This window comes from Plectropomus leopardus, chromosome 11, assembly GCF_008729295.1.
Source record: "Plectropomus leopardus isolate mb chromosome 11, YSFRI_Pleo_2.0, whole genome shotgun sequence".
NCBI classification, from domain to species: Eukaryota; Metazoa; Chordata; class Actinopteri; order Perciformes; family Serranidae; genus Plectropomus; species Plectropomus leopardus.
Window position 1 is genome coordinate 21,596,550 of NC_056473.1, and position 19,946 is coordinate 21,616,495.

The 19,946-nt window shown below is 41.3% G+C and overlaps 2 protein-coding genes across 2 annotated transcripts; both read right to left on the reverse strand.

Annotated features, from left to right (window-relative positions):
- Positions 1-2,845: 2,845 nt before the first annotated feature.
- Positions 2,846-10,615, reverse strand: mapk12a (mitogen-activated protein kinase 12a). Its single transcript, XM_042496851.1, has 12 exons — positions 9,843-10,615; positions 8,893-9,022; positions 8,060-8,118; positions 7,869-7,980; positions 7,735-7,764; positions 7,506-7,553; positions 7,140-7,254; positions 4,918-4,989; positions 4,663-4,742; positions 4,431-4,509; positions 4,174-4,347; positions 2,846-4,040 (listed from the first exon to the last, which is right to left on the reverse strand). The coding sequence occupies exons 1-12, from the start codon at positions 9,959-9,961 to the stop codon at positions 3,973-3,975; spliced, it is 1,086 nt and encodes a 361-aa protein (XP_042352785.1). The 5' UTR covers positions 9,962-10,615; the 3' UTR covers positions 2,846-3,972.
- A 75-nt stretch (positions 10,616-10,690) lies between these two features.
- Positions 10,691-19,058, reverse strand: selenoo1 (selenoprotein O1). Its single transcript, XM_042496850.1, has 9 exons — positions 18,406-19,058; positions 17,124-17,327; positions 16,852-17,029; positions 16,322-16,452; positions 15,811-16,088; positions 15,485-15,653; positions 13,328-13,513; positions 12,893-13,049; positions 10,691-12,229 (listed from the first exon to the last, which is right to left on the reverse strand). Exons 1-9 carry the CDS (start codon positions 18,948-18,950, stop codon positions 12,005-12,007), a joined length of 2,073 nt encoding a protein of 690 aa, XP_042352784.1. The 5' UTR covers positions 18,951-19,058; the 3' UTR covers positions 10,691-12,004.
- Between the last annotated feature and the right edge of the window lie 888 nt (positions 19,059-19,946).

Sequence of the window (19,946 nt, forward strand, 5' to 3'; positions counted from 1 at the left end):
GTTGGCTCTTATTTATCGAATCGTTAGCTATCAGAGTTCCTACTGTGAGACAAATGAGACAAACTGAAAAGTTTCCAAGCTCAGAATATCTGTTTTTTCAAGCACAGGAGCCAAATTTGTCTATGCATGATGGAGAATCTCAGCAGAGACAGTGTTGAGCCCCTCGCCATGTTGAGATCCGCAGTGATGTGCCTCCCCCTCAAACATGAAATAAACGCAGTTATAACTGACATTCCACTTTAAGAGAGAAGAGTGACCTGGGTCAGATCAGTGTTTGGGCATCGCTGCCATTCCACACGCACTCCCTTCTGAGTCAGTGTCAGTCTAAAAGTGTATGGATGTGTGTGTCCAACTGTGTATACGGGTGCACACATGTGAACTCTGTCTTGGAAAATATGCTGCTAGAATCCAACCCGCTCTGAAAATAAACCGCAGGGTCAACAAACAAGACGGAGAGAGGGAGTCCGTCCATGTGTCGCTGTGTGTTGTAAGAAGAGGAGGGGTCGTGGGGATAAAAAAAAGTGCTTTCCCCTCTGTTTTCCTGTCTGCAGCGGGAACAGAACTCTCTGACTCCTCAGTGAACTATCCACTGTGTATCATGAGGACACACACAACATACACCCTGCAGGGTTTAGTTTGGAGGAGGTCAGGAAGGAAGCGCATCCTCAGAGGGAGTCACCCTCAGTGTTCAGATCCTTTAAGTAAAAGTACCAATGCCACACTGACAGTACTCCATTACAAGAAAAAGTTCTGCATTTAAAACAAGGTAAAAGTACTCACTGTGTAGTTAAGTGTTCCCTATCTGTGTTTTATATTATACGTATATGATGTTTGAGATTATTATTACTACTGCATTATGTCACATTTGACTGCTGAAGATGTTTCAAGTTGTGCTAATTTGAATTCCTATATTTACTACATGGTAGTTTACAGCAGTGCATCATATTCTATAAAATCATTTCTCTTTTAAGTCAACTGTTTATGGTGTCAGAAAACAGCCAGTTGTGCTGTCCAGCTGATCCAAGAGGGTTTTTATAAAGTTTATTTAGCCTGAATGTTCAACACAAAAGGACACTTTGTCCTTCACTTAATCAGAAACATTCATAATCCCAAATTTTGGAGATTTAGTTTTCACTGGACGGGAAGGACATGAAATACTGTAATCTGAAAGTAAGTCATGCAAATAAAGGAAAGTAAAGTACAATATTAACCTTTTAAATGTAGTGTAGTAGATGTAGAAAGTTGCAAAAAATACAAAAAGTCCCTCTAATTTGTACTAAAGTATACAGTACTCAAGTAAATGTACTAGTCACATTCCAGCACTGGCTGACTTTGGGAGTCAAGGATCTGGAGGTCACTCAAGACAAGCTTGTTAAATTCAACACCCACCAGTGGAGAGTGCATGTGGAGGAATGAGCAGAATCTAAAAGCAAACAAGAATCCTGCAAGAATATGTAAACATTTGTTACGTGAAGACATCAATCACATTAAATACAAAAATAAGTTGTCAGTTTGAACTGGAATATAATAAATCATTGCAACAACTACTATGACAGCTTTAATCTTCCAAAAGTAAAAACAAGACTGGGTCTAGAGACTGTGATTCTTCGAGCTAAATGTCAGCATGCCAACATGCTCAGAAAGATAATGCTAATATGTAGATATTGTAGGTGTTGCTAATTAGGAATAAACACAAAGTGCAGCTGAGGCTGATAGAATGACAATTTTGAAAGTTATTCATAATGCAAAGCTGAAATGAAATTTTGGCCTAATGGTGTTAGAGGAAAAGTCTGGGGTCACCAGCATTGGGACACACTTTACAAGAACAAGGAATGTCTGTAACAACGTTTATATCAATCCAGACAAGATTTTGAAATATTCACTGGATATTTAAAAACCTGTATCTGCTGCTGGTGCCGGATGAAAAGTCAAGGGATTCCAATTAGGATTAATCTTCTGGTGCCTCTGGTATCTGTAGCAAGTTTTAGGGAAATCCTTCAAATATTTGCCAACATATTTCAGTCTAGACCAAAGTGGTGAACCAGCGTGACCATCTCAAGAGCTACACTCGCAGCTTGTTCATGGCTTGTTTACGTGCTGCCACCTAGTGTTGGTTTGTACAAGCAAAACAAAAGTATTATGGCCCCCATCTGATGTAATGACTGGATTACCATGGAACATCGTAGTATTGCCATTTAAAGAACAAGTCTGAAAATTTTACACATACTGGTCATTTTCTTAGTTGGTGGGTTTATAATGTTTTGGACTTTTACTCAGAAGACACTATGTTTTTAGAGAAGCGATGGTGCTAACTTAGACTATATGAACAAACCTGAAGGTAAAGGTAAACACAGGTAAAGTATGAAAGGATATAACCTACATGGTGCTCATGGTGGCTGCAGTGCAAAGGTCAAACAAAGGGAGGAAGGCAACATAGAAAGCCTCTGATTGATTAATAGATTGCACCTAAGGAAGGTGGAGACTTTCCAGGCAGGTGTGTTGGGTTCATCCTCCTGGCCTCAGGTTGGTCATGTGATTTGTTCAGGAGATCTTTCTGGGGACCTTTAACACTACTGGTTGGATTATGCTGTAAAGCCCTCAAAGGCTAATTGTGATTTATGAGACTAGACTTTATAGATCAAATTGAAATTACACTGAAATTACCACATTTGAGGCATGTTTTGTAATTGAGCTACAACAAACCTTAACTTGACTAATCTGTAAAGCACTTTGGGATGCTATAGACATAAATTTGCCTTGCCGTTATAGGAAATGCAAGCTCCAGTCTTGTATAGCTTGCTACTTGGCCCATATTAGAAACTAAAAATAAGGATATCTTGGCCTCTGATTGTTACACCACTTCTTTATTGAACAACACATCATAAGCCAAAATCCATTGTTTAACACAAGTAACACGCAAACAAAGTATGGCTGGGTGACTGAAAAAACAAGCACAATTTTCAAAGAGAATATTTAATGATAAAAATGCATGAGAAACATGAATCTACAAATCAACACATATAATGTGCTTTGTGCTACTTTCTGTGTTAAGAAAAACAAGCCCAACATAATCAGTTGAAAATCTGTTTTTGGTATAAAAATTAAAATGTGAATGTTTGTGCACAACCTGCTGGGATTAATGTTGTGTGATTGGCATCTCAGCAGTGTATTTGTTTTTTCATTATTTTAAGGCCACTGGGAGGAATAACGAGGTCAGAGAGGACATGTAGACTACACACAGACACGCACACACACAAACACACACACACACAAGGACATTCAATCTAATGTCTTTTAAGGACATGTAGTCACTAAGGGGGAAGGCAACATAATTCAAGATGGAAATAAGAAAAATACTGTCCATGAAGTAATTCTCATTAATTTACATTTCATTTCAGGGTGATGCATTATCCTGATGTATTACCTTCATATTTTGCTTTTACTGATGCAAATGGCTCAAACGATGCAACCTCATTAAACAACAAATTTCACCAAGATACATCTAGAATTATTAGAAGAGTTAGCTTGACTACAATATTGCCTGCTAAAATGTGAAATTATCTGATTTGAACTTTAAACCAAATTGGTAGGATTTATTCTGAAAAAAAAAAAAAACAATAAACAAACAACAACAACAAACTCTTACAAGGTATAGGTACCACAGAAGTGAAACTGAAATTGTACATAATATAAAACAAAATTCTTTGATAACTTAGTTATCAAAGAATAGTGTTACGTGATGTACAGCATCTTCAGCTCATTAGGATGTGCATGAAAGATCTGACGCTAAAGTCAGGAAACAAGCCTCTGGACCAACATGATGTTGAAAGTCAAATCCAAAACTTGGGAACTTGCACTTATAATAGAATTGTGAATTAGATCCACAGGCATTCATTACGCTCACTTGACATCAAGATAAAAAGACATGGAAGTTTGTTTTGGCCCCACGCAGCACAGCCGACTCTTTGTGTCTTACAGCGCAGTTTCTTTGGAATCTGGCAGAACTGGTTTGAAGGTCAAGATCTCTGTGAAGGTGTGACCTAAAGAGAGAAGCACAGCAGGACACTGATCATTAAAACATAACAGCTCGACTCTTCTTCCTCGTCTACCTCCATTTTTTGCTTCCTTGCACCATAATCAGTGGAGCAGCTCCTCCTCCCCTGTCATCCTTACGTTTCCACTGATCCAGGGGCTGGTCTGTGTTGTCTAGCGAGTGGTCGTACGGCTGTGCTTCTGTCTCCTCCTCCGGTTCTCTGTACTCGCTGAAGTAAGGCAGCCTGAGAGCGTCTGAAGCGGTTACTCGGCTCTCCGGATCCAGCAATAACATGCGCTCCAGCACAGACACAGCTGAGGGAAGAGTGGAAACAGGAAGTCAAATCACTGTTTGACTGTGAAAAATGGATCAGATTAAAGGGCTAAGCACGTCCTACCTTGTGGATTAGTTGTGGGAAAGACCTTCTGAAGGTCTTTCTTTTCCACTTTTGGGAGGCTTTTGATGTAGCTTTTGGCCTAAGAGAAGAAATTGATCCATTTAATGCAGCACAAACCCACCGATTTTGCCCAGTTGAGCTTCCAGTTTCTAAAATTCAAAGGTTTTGGGGGCACAAACAAAATCAGGGAGTGTATCTCGGTTCCTGTTTGCGCTGCATGTTCTGAACTTACGTCCTCAGACTCTAGTTTTGATATAAATTCCTGAGTTGGAGTTCCTGTGAGCTTCATGATCTCAGTCAGCTGATCTAGGTCTGAGGAACAGGGGTCAAGGATCAAATACAATAAGTCACATAAACAGGACATTTTTTAAAAACAACGTAAGAGGAAAAACAGTGAAATTATACATTGAAAAATGATTCCTCTGTCTGTCTTTTAGCTCTGTGAATGTCTGTAACATGTCAGTGGAGAGGGGTCAATAAAGGATACGGTCGGTGCCTTTAAAAAGAGGTTTTCCTTGCAGCATCTCTGCCATGATGCAGCCCACAGACCAAATGTCCACTGATGAAAAAGCAGAACACATTCACACTCTGTTACAATCATAAGAAACATCAAATTACAGGACATTGTGGACCAGTGATCCGCAGTAAAAGATGCATGTATTTTCTAACAAAGCACCTGCAATACAGGATGAGGTGTCAAGAGACCACCACCTAGTGGGGATATGTAATATTACCATTTGTTAAAAATGTATTTATTCATGTATTTGATAGGGACCCTTACATGCAGGCATTTTTAATAAAATGAAACTGACGCAATCATGGGCAGACTATGACACAATGGGCCGCTGGGCACAGACATGCAGAAGGCCCCAATACGACTCCTAAATAGGAGCAAGACGCATAGATTTTGTGGTGGTTTTGCCTTTTTTCTGTTGTTGTTGTTTTGCATCTCCTTGTAGTCGTTATGCATCTTTTTGTATTTTTGTGTCTCTTTGCAGTCTTGAGTGTAATCCTGGTCAGTGCATCTTAATTTGAGTGGCATTTTGCTGGGGGCCAGGGAAGCCCCTGACCCTTTGGGGCCTTTGGCGTGTGCCCAGTATAGCCTTTTAGTGCTCTATCCATGGATAGATGCAATGTATGTAGGACTTCTTGTCATAGCTAATTTGCAAACGACTTAGGCTTTCAAGAAATAAAGCACTCTAATGCAGGCAAAGAGAACAATTAAATAAACATAAATGAACAACCACTGCAGACAGTCACTGAAGCAACAATGAATGAATATGACAATTAACATCAAATAAAAGAAAAGAAAATACATATGTTGTATAAGCCCATGTATCTTAGCTCACAGATTTGCCTTTGTTTTAGCCATAGTTTTGTCTTGGTATTGAAAGCTTTAAACTCTGTTAATGCTTTTATTCCAGGGTATTTCAAATCTGTGGGCCTTTAACTGTAAAAGAGTACTGACCAAATGCTCTCCTGTGCTTTACCCGTTTGCATTCTTTATTAACTGATCCCTTTGTATGGGCTTCTTTGTTCTTATATTTTAAAATAATTTGACTGACTAGTTCTGGGGCAAGGCCATTCACACACACTGACAAATCAATTGTATGGATGGGAGATTTAGAAACATTTTCAAAGCTAAGTAAGTTATACTTTTTTTAAAATAAATTCTACAATGGTGTTATTTAATTGGCTTCTGATCCAATATTCTCAAAGCTTGTTTGAAGAATGACATTACAGGTTTCATCGCTGATATGGTTGCCTGGTCCCAAACGGTTACACAATAAGAAAGATGCAATAAAATCATGTTGTGCGTATACAGCTGGGAGGCCTTTATGGAATAACAAGATCTTGTAAGTCGAAATCTATTAAAGTTAGACCTGACTGTCTTGGACCCAGACTGACTAAACAAAGATGCTTTTAAACACCACACTGTCCACTTGATTTTTCTCCCAGTATATATTACTATGACATTTTTAATTACTGCTGCTTACTAGACTCGCTTTTCTCTGCTCCTGGGCAAAGACATGCAGAAGGCCCTACCACCTCTCCTATACAGGAGCAAAAAATACAGACTTCATAGTTGTTTGGCCTCTTTTTGAAGTTGTTTTGTGTCTCTTGATGGTCATTTTTAGTCTCGTTTTAGTTGCTTTTCATCTCTTTGAAGTCATTTTGTGGTTGTTGTGGTTGTTTTGCCCCCCTTATTTACCCAATATTTGCATCTCTGTCTAGCCGTTTTGTATCTATTTGGGGTAATTTAAATTTCTTCCAGGTTGGTATGTGTCTCTTCGAAAAGCAGTTTGCAGGTGAAGGTCAGGTGTGCCCTGACACTTACAATAAGCCTGTTCAGTAATTCATCCAGTCATATAAGAAGAATATAAATACTTATGTTTGCATTGACTGGAGCCTTGATAGACCAGAATGCACTGCAACCACAAGTCATGTGGAATAAATCTTTAGAATAACAAAGAAAAAAGACTGTCTGTTCACTGGAGGTTGTAAAGGTCATTCTGGGATATGCAGTAAATCACTATCTGAAGCCGAAAATCTGAGCTGAGGGCAAATAAGAACACTAGAACAAGTAATTGATGCTACATCATAACACAACATCAGGACTCAGTGCTAATGGGGAGCACTGAACATGACACATTGGTAGAAGATGACAGTGTGTGAGTGGGTTTTTTCCTTTAATTAGCTCTTCATTACCCGTCTGAGTGTAGTGCATCCAGCTCAGGATGACCTCTGGGGCTCTGTACCACCGAGTCACCACATACCCCGTCATCTCGCTGTCTGCCTGCCGCGCCAAACCAAAGTCCAAGATCTGACAGAACACGAAATGAAAAACACAGACACGGCAAAATTTACATCTTACTCATAATGAGGTGACAGGTCTGTAACAAGACTTTAAAGGGATGTTTTAAAAACGTAGAACTGGCAGTGACATTCATTGACAATGCATTGATGATTTAATTGTTGCAGTTTGTACATTTTAAACTGTAACTCTATAAATTAAATAGCTTAAAATGAATACACATGATTGGTTGTGCTTGTTTGGCTAAGCAGGGTGTGTACCTTGAGCTCACAGTCTTGGTTGATGGCGAGATTTCCTGGTTTAAGGTCCTGCACAAATGAATGTGAGAAGATAAACTACGACTGTGAGTCAGCGGCAAAGAAACAAGAACACTAAAATCCATTCAAAAGTGTTATAAAATTGGGAGGGTATATGTTTGTGCAGGAAACACTAAAAAACACAATCTTTATCTCACTTATACATGGTGGAAATATATAAAAGCCAACTTACCCTGTGAATTATACCAGCAGAATGAATATACTGCAATAAAATAATATAACCTGGATTTAATCAACAGAACAAATAAACTCAAGCTGTTAAGTCATAAACTGTCTGCAATGTACGATCAAAATAGAGTTCTCCACCTTAAGCCCCTTGAGCATCTGATAAACCAAATACTGAATTTTCTCCTCTGACAGCCTCTGTAGCTTCATCAGCTTCCCCAGATCTGTCCCCATGAACGGCATCACCAGATAACTGAGGGAAGGGGAAAAGATTATGCAGGGGATACCTCCCAACAGGACGCAACTTTGAAATAAGTTTGCCAAAAACTTACAAGTCATGGAATCTGTCCAGGGAGAGGTCAGCAGTGAACACATCAAATAGGCCGATCACCTGCACCAGACAGAAACAGACAGAAAATTACCCTTTTGGTTAATTTAAGGTCGAGTGTGAAGGATTGAATGGCATCTAGCAGTGAGGCTGCAGAACTGAAACTTCTAAACTTCTCCTGTGTGCCAAGCGTTTAGGAGAAATACAGTGGCCAAAAATGCAAATGGTCCTATGTAAAGCCAGTGTTTAGTTTGTCTGTTCTGAGCTACTGTAGCACCTGCTTACATCTGGCTTTTGTACGTTATGGGAAAGGTTACAATCAGCATTCAAAGCCAGGTCAAATGACTCTGCAGTAGTCACGGATATTTATCAGCTTCAGAAATACAACACTCGGGTGGATGCGCAGATTTTAACGTCATCCCTTTTATCAGCAAGATGCAATGAGGGCCACCACAAAATCCTACTCATTCCCGCCCAAGCAACGCTTAAACATTGCTCCAAATTAGTCTGCACAGAGTTGGACACAGAGACTGAATAAGTAGGAGATACTTAAGTACACATGCACATTTTGGTGGACCAGGGTTGATTTGTCTCTCCTGATGGAACACCCCTAAAACTGGCTCATTCTAATGTAACAAAAACACATTTCTTATTTTCAGGTGATTACAAACTAATATAAAGACAGTTATGAATATCATAAACCATGTCTGCTCTTAGATGCTCTTAAATTGTATACAGCAGACCTTTAATAAAGAACTGCTACATGTTCTTCACTGTCAATAGTCCTGGGCAGCCCTAAGGGCCTGGACATCTTGCACTAATAAAGCTGAATCTCACATTTTCATGTTTCATGTGTTTGAGAAGCCTCAGCTCCCTGTAGGCCCGCTTGGCGAAGAGCTCCGACTGGAAAGGTCTGTACAGCTTCTTGATTGCCACTTTGGTTCCTGTTCTGGAGTCCACTGCTGAGCTGAGGGTGAGAAATACACCAGAGAGCTTCAGGAAATATATCTCTGAAGGAACATCAGATGATCAGTAAAATGACTAGGAAATTATAATCAAATCACAGGAACCACAGGAACTTCAGTGTGATCAGGGGAGAAAGAGGATATGTTTTACATCCTTTCTTATCCTCTCATCAGGAGTGTTCACTATAAACCCAAACCTGCTTACACACACACACACACACACACACACACACACACAAACACACAAATAAACAAACACACACACAAACACAAACACACACCGCTCCCTGCCTATCCAGTTTCAGCCGTGATGGTTGCAGCATGCGGCTCAATCTCCAGCTTGTATCCTGACACAATTTCTGAGTTTTTCATGTGTGATTAAGTTGCACTGAGTCAGTCGGGGCGGCTTAGTATCCGCCCACAGAGTTAATCATTGATAACAAAGGGGCCGCATGCTGCGAGGCGCACAAAGGTGCCCCGAAAAGCAGCTTTCCATTGTTGTGTATGTGTAAACTTGGCTAAGCGCACTTATTTCACCCGGAAGCACCCACTCGCTCCACACAATTCAATAACCTCAGAGATGGTTAAAGATGACATGGTGATTGTGGTAAATGTTTCGGTGCAAGTGTCTCCATCATATAAGGAAGTGAAGCAGCATGTGTTCAGCGGAGCGCAGATACTTTTTCTTTTGTTTGGCTGTGGCACAGCGCGGCTGCCTGTATGGCACCATCTGTTCCGTCGCTTTCTTTGTTACCGTGCTTTCTAATAACCCGCTGTACAACCAGTGTTAAAGCTTGTACCAGTTATGCAGAATTCACTTACCACACCGTCCCGTACGCCCCGGTCCCCACCTGCTTCAGCTCCCGGTACCGCTCCGGTACTTCCCATGAGGTTTTGTTTACTTCCTGGCGGTAATAGCCCAGTCTGACTCGCTTAGACATTTTTTTTTTATTTGAAAAAAAAAAAAAAAATCAAATAAAAAGTCTAGGAGAGATTCTTTGGATGATTTCGCTCTTCAGTCGCTACACAACCATTGTTCCAGATCCCACCTATGCGCTCAGCCTCGATCATTGCGCAGCTCTGCGTGTCAGCCGCTCAGGGCGCACCCTGAGGTCACCAAAAGCCACTCCCGAGTCCTGCTGGAGGCTTGCATAGAAAGGTGAAACAGAGACTGGAATGTGTGGAACAGGAGAGTGGGCTGATAATATGACTTTGAAATGCGTTGTTAGGTGCGCACACTTTGGATAGCGACCTTAAGGTTGGCAAAATGCGCTGGAATTTAAACATTTACACTACGCCGCAGTGCTTTGAGTATGAGTAGAGTAAGCAAATGTTTGAGACGTGCTGGGACATGAGCGATACTGACGCCTCGAGCTGCAGACGCTCAGCTGCACGGTTACAGAAATACTATACTTTGTCATGCGTCCAGGAAACAGAACAAGGAAACCATAGTGTTATAAACGAACTGAAAATGTCAGAGCTGGGTCTGAGTGACATTTACACAAAGATGAAAAGTTTCAAGATTTGTTTGTTATAAGAGAGGTGCAATCATGGCAACATCAATTAAAACTGTTACGCAACACAGAAATGCGGAGGTGGAGTTCAGACCAGTTCATGAACATGCAGCTATGGTAGGTATGTCTTTGGCACAAAATAACGAGGAAACTGTCTATTAAATACTCAGTTTATTTGGCTATATTAAGGCTATAGCTGAGGAGGAGCTCAACCACATATTTCATTGGGGGGGAGGGTAAAAACAGACTGCTCATTTAATGTCCACTTTTGTCATTTTTTCAGTGAAAGCCTTGTTCTGACAGCAAATCTGAATTAATTTGCCAAAGCAACAGATTCAAATATAACAAGTGATGATCACTGTTGAGGCATTAGTTAACATATAGTTAAAACAAACTCATGAATGGTGGAAATGCCCCCCTCCCCCCATCCGTTCTATAAAACCACATTTGATAGTGTCACACTCGTGGCAAAACTGAATCCACAACTTCCTCTGAGAAGTTTGCATGGTCACAAGTTTACTAAAACAGTCATGAATGACATGCAGTATCCCGTAAATCAACTCCAAAGCTTGCTGAACGTGTTAGGTAACAAAAGTGGTTGCAAATGATGTTAGTGGCCTACGAAGTGGTACTATGACAGCTGCAAAAGGCAATGTTTTCTACTGTAGGAGAACATTTTGTGCGTGTTTATCTACTGCGGCTCATTGGATCAAGTGCAATCTCTCCCTTTCACCCTAATACATGCCCCAAAACATCATCGCTTTATCTCTCTTTCTCTCTCACACACACACAAACGCACACACACACACACACACACATCTTATTTTTGGTATATACTGAGGTGACACCCCACAGTTTGTCAGAGTCAGACAGGTCACTGTAGGACTTGTTGTCTGAGTCGTCATTAATTACTATAACCAAACGCCAAGCAGGCAGGGAATAAGCTGAGGGTCTCCTTCCTTAAATCAAAAGAAAATGTGTCTTCCCCAAAATGTCTTTGGTTGTTTTTTATAGTCATCTTTTGTGTGATATCTTTGAAAAACTGAATTTTTCTTTTTTTTTTCTCCACACTTAATTCATCTCGCATTTAAGTGTATCTATGTAAATTCACCTTAAAAACTCCTTATCTATCAAATTCTTCATATTAAGTTACTTCTGATGTTTAGGCAGACTGCAACATCCTGTTTTAAGCAGAGTGTAAACGAAAAAAACATTTTTTAAGACACAATAAAAAGCTTTTCATCTATATGCATCTGTCCCACAAAATTCAACTCACTCCGTGTCTGCTTTGGTTCAGCTATGTAGCGTATGGGGTGTCGTGCCTCATACTAACTTCCCTGAACGCTGCCTGCCAAAATAATAGAGAGTTGTGCACTGATTGGAAGAGACATAAAAGGTAAAAAAATACGAACTAAGAGACCAATATGCTCTCATAATTTTAGGCAGGACAGCGAACAATCAGGGAAGTTTTTACGAAGATCATGTGACACAGATTTCATGGGCCCAAGCTGGGGGCTTGCTGTCATAGGGAACAGGATTTCTGGCTGTAGATGTTGATGCCGCCGCTTGCTGTTGCTCCTCTCCTTCATCCCTCTCCCCCCGTTCTGCGGCCTCGCCTCCGCCCACCCACGCAGGAAGCTCCAGACCTGGCTGCGTAGAGAAAGGCTTCTCCAACACCTTGAGGACCCGCTGGACCTGCAGCACAGAGAGGAAGTGAGAGCAAGTAAAAAGCCTGAAAGTGAAACACTGAAACTGAAGAGAGCAAAGGGAATTAGTGTAGCTTAGGTGAATTCTAATCTTTATTTAAATCACTCTTAAAGGGATAGTTTGGATTTCTTTTTGCAGTGGGGTTGAGCGAAGTACTTATCCATAGGCAGTTATTGCATACAGTAGATGTCTGTCGGCACACACCCAGTTTGGAGAAGCAGCAGCAGTGCTGACATGGAAGCTAAGCAACGTACTGCTGTTACATTTACTGGACATTTTTACCTAGCTCTTTTTAAAAATAATTGTCTAAATTGACTAATTTCTTTCAATTTGTGGGATATTTTTCTAAGTTGCATTATTCCTCATGTTTTTGAAAGAAATTGCACCAATTTGCTCAGGGTCCAAAGATTTAAAAACCTATAAAAGACTTCTGAAGAAAAGTAAAGAGGATCCAGGTTTCAAAGAGCTAAAAGATCCAAACTATCCCTTTAATGCAGAAATTGAGTCGTTGGAAAAACTTTACCTGGTAACATTTTAATAATATTTCTAGCTCAGATGCTCAACTATCTAAACTAAAACAAGCGTATCATAAATCAACTTTCACTTGCGCAAAACAAAACACCAGGAGCACCACAGTGATCTGAGCCTGACCTCAGAGAAGTCACCGTTCTCAGCAGCCTCAATTGCATTCTGGGCGATGTAGTTCCTGAGCACCACACGAGGGTTAGTGCTGTCCATCACCCTCACCCTCTCCTCCTGCACGGCCTGCACATCACTCTGGCCTTCCAGCTCCCGAGCCAGACGCTTCCTGCGGCAGTGATAACACAAAACACCCAGTCAGACAGCGGAGCAATGTCAGACTCAACACCCCATTTCCTCTTCTTTCTCTCTGTCCACCCCGCCTTTATCAGTCACACTTCCACTATCACCATCCACCCACAACTCTCTCATCCGGTCCATGCACTTCTTCCACCCTCTACCTCTTCTTTTACATACCAGCTGTTGTTCTTTCACATCATTTCCTTCACATATCTTGCCTTCTTCCCTAAATCGGCTCATTAATTTTTTTCTCCCCCTGAATCTCACCTATAGCGTGTGATCCAGCGGCTCCACTCCTCCGCCTGTTTGGTTTTCAGCTCTTCCTGACTGGTCTCCATCAGGTCTTTCAGTCTGCTGAGCCTGTCCAACTGCCTCGCAATTGTCGCCCTGTCTGAGATCATCTGGAACAGCGCTGGGTTGCTCTGGGCCATAGAGAGCAGCATCGCCAGCTCACTGTCAACAGCAGACAGAAAACATAATGGTTATAATCTTTATTGGCATGTTGGAGAGAGCAAAGTACCAGCGCTGCCAGTGCAGGCAATCCTGGTTTTAACAGCTGTTAGATTCGTTATGGGGAATCTGAGGTAACAAGATGGAACAAAACAAAGATTATCTTTATGCTGCATCCTGTTCCATTGAATACACTTACAAGCACAAAAAGATTAGATTAGGCAGGAATTCACATAACGCGTTACGTATTACTCTCATTACTCTAAATCTGTTGTGTATATCATACAATCTTCCCTCTTTGGCTTCCAAAGACACATAATAACAAGCCTTTCACACAATACTGTACATGGCAGATGATGAAATTTTGTATTTTCTTTAGCATTGTTTTGTAAAACCACAACCTTGGCAGATATAAGATGGTAATGTTTCCTTTCATATGGGACAGTCTGGCTCCAGGGTGTCACTTTCAAATTGTAAACCAGCTCTAGCGGGGTTTAGGATGAATAGCATTTAAGTCCTTAAATTTGCATCTATTCATACTTTTATGATGCTAAAACAGAGCTATAGGAGAGTGAATATTGGACCAGTAGTCCAGTAGTAGTAGTCAGTATTGGCAATATTGCGTTTACAGCTGTTCCTGCTTTCCTCGAATGGCCAAAAAATCTATTACAATTTTCTTAAAGCTACAAAATAATATAAATGACTTTTTGTCATATTTGATGAAACTGTCACTTTATCCATTAAGTATTATATGAGGCAGTTAGTCTGTGAAAAAAATCTTATCCCGTCTCCTCCTGTTACCTTTAATGGCATTTTCAAGAATCCACCGCAGCTGAATGAAAACAACCAATCAGAGCCATGAGTCTCGTACACAGCCGTCGATCATGTCAATCACTGCTCATGAACTGCGGTCAAACTGTCAAAGTAGGCAGCGTTGATCAAATATGAATCAAAATTCTGTTACAGCATCGCCTATTTCTATCCTCAGATGTTTTTAGACAGAACGATTGAGATCAGCTCGCCATATTGAAAACAGTTGAGCCAAAATAAATCACTGCCAAGTGGCTGGAGTAAACTTTCTCATTTCACAGCTGAACAGTACACTAAAATAAGTTTCTGAAAACACTGGAGGTAAGAAACAGGCGATGCAGTAACGTGATCTTAATTCATATTTGATCAGCGCTGCCTCGTTTGACTGCAGTTCACAAGCAGTGACGGACAAGACTGAAAGCTGCATTAAAGCATCCTCTCTTCTGATTGGTTGGTTTTGTTCAGTTGTGGTGGATTCTTGCAAATGCTGTTAAAAGCACACAAGGAGGCAGAGGAACATATATTTTTAAATTTTTACATCTTTAGATTATCCGTCTAATGTACTACTGTCTGGATATAATGATAGATTCAGCAAATATGTCAAAAAGTTCTTTTTTTTAAAAAAAGTTACCAACTACAGCTTTAAGACACCTCAAACTGATGCACTGTGAATCATTCGTTGTACAAACACCTGCATACAAGACCAATAATGTAAAGCCCCAGTAGTGGCACCCAGAGGCTGCAAAGTGCATCACACCAGTCTGGGCACAATGCTTTTAATTTTGTAGTGTAAAAAAAAAAAATCCAATTCAGTCCTACGCGTGGTGCTAAAAACTGGATTATGAGCACATAACATGTCCTGAGGAGCAGGAATGTGCTGCAGTACAGCATGGCAGAGTTACCTCTTTTCTCCATCAGATAGAAATTTTGACCAAAAGGACACCAAAAATGGTATGATTCATCTTCTGGAAACCATGTACATCCACAGCAAGTTTGACTTAGGTTTCTTGAGCTGCATTCACCATTTTATTTCTGACATATATATCTTTATTAATCATCCTAAAAAATGAAACAGGGTTTTATTTACATTTCCTTACTGTGATGGTATGAAATAGACAAAACATATTGTGTTTGCACAGAATGCAGCATTCATGGAAAGCTCACCGAGGGTCCATAGTGGGTTTGCTGGCAGCCTTGAGCTCCTCTAAGGAGGCGCACTGCTCCAGCAGGAAGTCTGTGGCTTTCTTGACAAGCTCCTCATCTCCCTCACTTTCTCCCCCAGTGGGACAGCAAATCTGGCTCAAGCTACGGAAGGTGTTGGTGAAGTCAGCACCTGCAGGAGGGGAAGAGAAAGGGTTAAAAGCATGCCATGTTGCACCAGTGATTATTTAAATGTTGTTTAAATTAATAATGTTGTACATGTACGTCTGAATTGCGTATTCAAATGTGATTAAATGCTCTCTCACTATATAATGATCCTCCACTCCCACCTGTGTTGTGCATGGTCTGCAGCAGCTCCGTGATCAGGATCTCGTCCTCAGGCTCGTTTTTCTTCAGTAAGCCCAGCTTCTTCCTCATGTTCTCAAGGTAGAAGCCGTTATACAGATCCAGGTACTCGTCCATAACGGCCTCGGCCCGATCTGGTGGCAGCTCTGGAGCGAGAGCCTCCGCTAGCTTCACCAGATTCCACCTGCAGATAGCTGGCTGGGCCTGGTAGGAGTATCGTCCGGAGTTGTCAGAAGCGTTGCAAATAAAATCTGGATCAAACCTGAGGAGGATACGAAAAGTTGTTTTTCTGTTATCTGATGAGCGATGGAGACTTCATACCTGGAAGATCTGTATAATGATTACTGTTTCACTATCATTTCAACCTACACCTGCATGATAATCATGAATAAGTTACTGCATCAAAATAAATGTGCTCATTTGACTTAAAATTAAATAACCATACAGAACAAAGAGATGACTGCTGGATCAATTTACGCTCTGCAAATGTCTGACCTGTCCATAAATCCATATGGACCATAGTCCAGCGTGAGTCCCAGGATGCTCATGTTGTCTGTGTTTAGGACTCCATGGCAGAAACCTACACACTGCCACTGAGCCACGAGTCGAGCTGTGCGTCGCATCACCTGCAAACAAGAAAAAGATGGTTATCTGACATGAGAGAAGTGCATTGTATTCAGAAACATCTGAAACTTCTTATTAGATAAGGAAAATGTCAAACGTCCCTATCCAGAGTTTAATGCCTTGTTAACATCTTAATCTCATATTGAGCAGAGGTCACAGTGACTGAGCACAGACAGTCACAGTGACTCAGCACATGCAGTCACTGAAGCATCCACAGCAGCTTAACAGGATAAGAGGATCCAAATGCTCTTGGCTCCGAACTGTAATTTCAGGCCTTGAATCGGCTACTTGCTTGATTCGAGTAAACCTTGGAAAACATTTTCGTCTTATACTCAAGTGCCCTTTCCCTGGCTGAAATGTGTGTGTTGTCGGGTGACAGAGTGTCACTGTTGTGCTCTGACCTCTCTGAAGAAAGCCACGTTCCTCTCCACCCTGTCTGGGTGATTCTGCTGGATCTCAGGGTAAAACACCTCAATGACATAATCCATCATCTGTCCTCGGATCTCGTCTCGTCCATAGCTGGGACCCTGACGACCCGTGTACTCGTCAGCCCGCTTAAAGATCTCAAAGGATCCAAACCTGTTCAGAAAGCGCACAACTCAGACAATCAAATCTTGTGTGTACATCTCGAGAAGCTCCAAGTCAGAGGAAAGGGAGGACAAGGTGCGCTTACCTGAGGAAGGTGGGAGCAATGCGAAGGACCACAGAGCATCTCTCATGGCGAGGATTCCCGCTGTAGTACACATCTCGTACGACCCTGCTGTCAGAGGTCACTACAGAGCCGGCTCTGGTGGTGGGAATACCCAGGAAGAACATCACCTCGCTGCACAGGAACTCTCTGATGCTGGAGCGCAGGACTTTACGGCCATCAGCTTGTCTGTGGAGGACAGAAAAGATAAGATCGTCACAAAGAAAGGTACATCAGCCTGATTATGCTGGACAATCCAACTCAACTGTGCCAAAGCTTAAAGTCCCTCTAAAACTCATCATACACTCTTTAACCACATCTGCTTTATATCGTTCAAAAAAAGTAAAGTAAATCAAATTATTTTTCCCTGGTTTCATACATGTAATGTAGTGCTGGGTAATATATAGATATTTAATCGTTATTGTGATAGCCTATAAGACATCGTCTGAGAATTCAGTTATCTTAATATTTTAGGTGTCTTTTCCTGGTTTTAAAGGCTGCATTGTTATAATAGTAATAACAACATTATTTATATTCCACCTTTAAAAACGCAGTTTAAAAAGTGCTTTGACAAACAAAGCAAAGCTGAGGCAATAAACCCCACAGTTAATAAAACAATTCAGGTCAGTCAATAATGCAGAGCAAAGGCCAGACTGTTCTAGCTGTTATTGTTTGTCTTTACCAACACAGTCATTATATTCACATTGCAAAGTCTTATGTACATACTTTGCGAAAACACTATTAGTAAACCACGGGGACCCTGGAGGGTCATAACACAACATTTCATAAAACTCTACAATATTTCACAAAACACTTCACAATTTTGGAAAATTCAACATTTCAGATAACACAGCATTTAGGCTATAACAAAATGACATTTCGGGAAACACAACATTTCATTAAATACCTATCACTGAACACAATGGCATTTCACAAAACACATTAACTCTCCACAAAACACTATATTTCACAAAAATTTCAAACAAGTCTCAGTGTTTCCCAAGATGATGTTGAGTTTTCTGAAATGCTGTTTTGTTTTGTCAAATGTTGTTGTGTTTAAAGAAATGCTGTGTTTTCTAAAATGTTATGTATTGACCCTCAGTGCCACCGAAGTAAGCCCTACAGTATCGTCACAATATCGATATCGAGGTATTTGGTCAAAAATATTGTGATAAGGCATTTCATTTTCCCCATGTCGCCCTGTGTATTTCATACAAATTGTTTATCACTAAATAAACCGACAATTAAAAAAAACAATCTCTTGTACCTGGAATAAGGGGTCAGTCCTGCTCCTTTCACCTGGATCTCCCAGCGGCCGCTCGGGTTCTCCCGCAGCAGTTCGGGCTCTTGTCCGGGCGGCACCTTCACCTCGCCGAGGTAGCAGGCCGCCCCGTCGCCCAGCTGGCCCGCGAACTGGCCGAACTGGTGGCCGCAGTAGCAATGAGCAGCGGGCTCGGATCCGGGCATGACTTTGGACCCGCTCAGATACTCCGGCCCGAGCGGGTCATTCATGACCTCCACCCCGTCGAGCCCCAGCAGCGCGAGGGCTTCATGTGACACCGCCACGAACCGGGGCTTGGTCAGCGGCTGCGGCTTCACCCGGGAGAAACACGCTCCTTTCACCTGCCGCACCCCTGGCTCCTCCGATGAGTCCAGGGGGAGTTTCCTGAGAGCCAGGTTGTCAAAGTCGAGCCGCTCCAGCGAGGACCGACTCATCGACAGACCCATGTCGGCCATCCCGAGCAGTCTGACCGCGGACACAGTGGGGGTAAAGATGCGTGATGGTCCCAGCCGAGGTCCTAAATAAGCCATCTACACTGAGCCATCTGGCTGCGTGTCTCCACTGGCGCAGTTAAATAAAGTCACTAATCATGCTTTCATAATCCTGCAGCTCACAGCGGATGTTTGCGAGACAGACTGTGTTTCTTTATTATTTGTCCGTCAGGAAACACCGTACAGACGGAACTATTTCGGCCGGATCTAAAATCGATGTCAGACTAATTACAAGTTAACAATGTAGAGATAATAATGTCATCGTCGTTATTTGATTAAATCATCCCAAATATACAGATGCATCATTTTAATGAAATAAAATGACTGGACTCTGGTACTTTGGAAACTTCATCATCACTGAGCGCAAGGTGCGGTTCTGGGTTGAGGCTGGACCTCTGTGTTACCCCCATGGATCTATTGTAAAACCTTTCCGAGCAAAATTAGTGCACGCAGGTTTTCCCAACACGGGTAAGCCTGCTAAAACCAGGCTATAGACAACTTTTTTTTTCTCTCATTTTCTCTCTAAAACACTCAGATGGTACACAGCAAATATGACTTTCAATACTTACAAAGTGGGCTGTTGGCCAATTTTTTCTTTCTTTGTCAGCTTTCGTGTATATAATACACAAACTTCTTTATTATGTAAACATAATGAGGATTAAAATAATCAATTATTATTATATAAATATCACAAAAGGAGAAGAAAGTTGCCCTAATAATATTAATGATAACATATAAATATATATAGTATATCCTAAATATTTATTTTGGGGGCTTTTTATGATGCCACTGCTGAGTGCATTTAAATATTGGCAACAGTGCATGGGTGGAGAGAATGAGCATATCAGGCACAGATGCAGGGGCAGAAAGTCTCAGGGCACACCCTAGCCTTTACCTGCAAAATGTCACTTAAATTAACCCATACTTACCAGGAAGAGACCAAATAAAAATGCAAAGAGGCACAAAATAAGTACAAAAATGGGCAAAACAACCACAAAGAAAGATAAATTGACTACTAAGAGATAAAAAAAACCC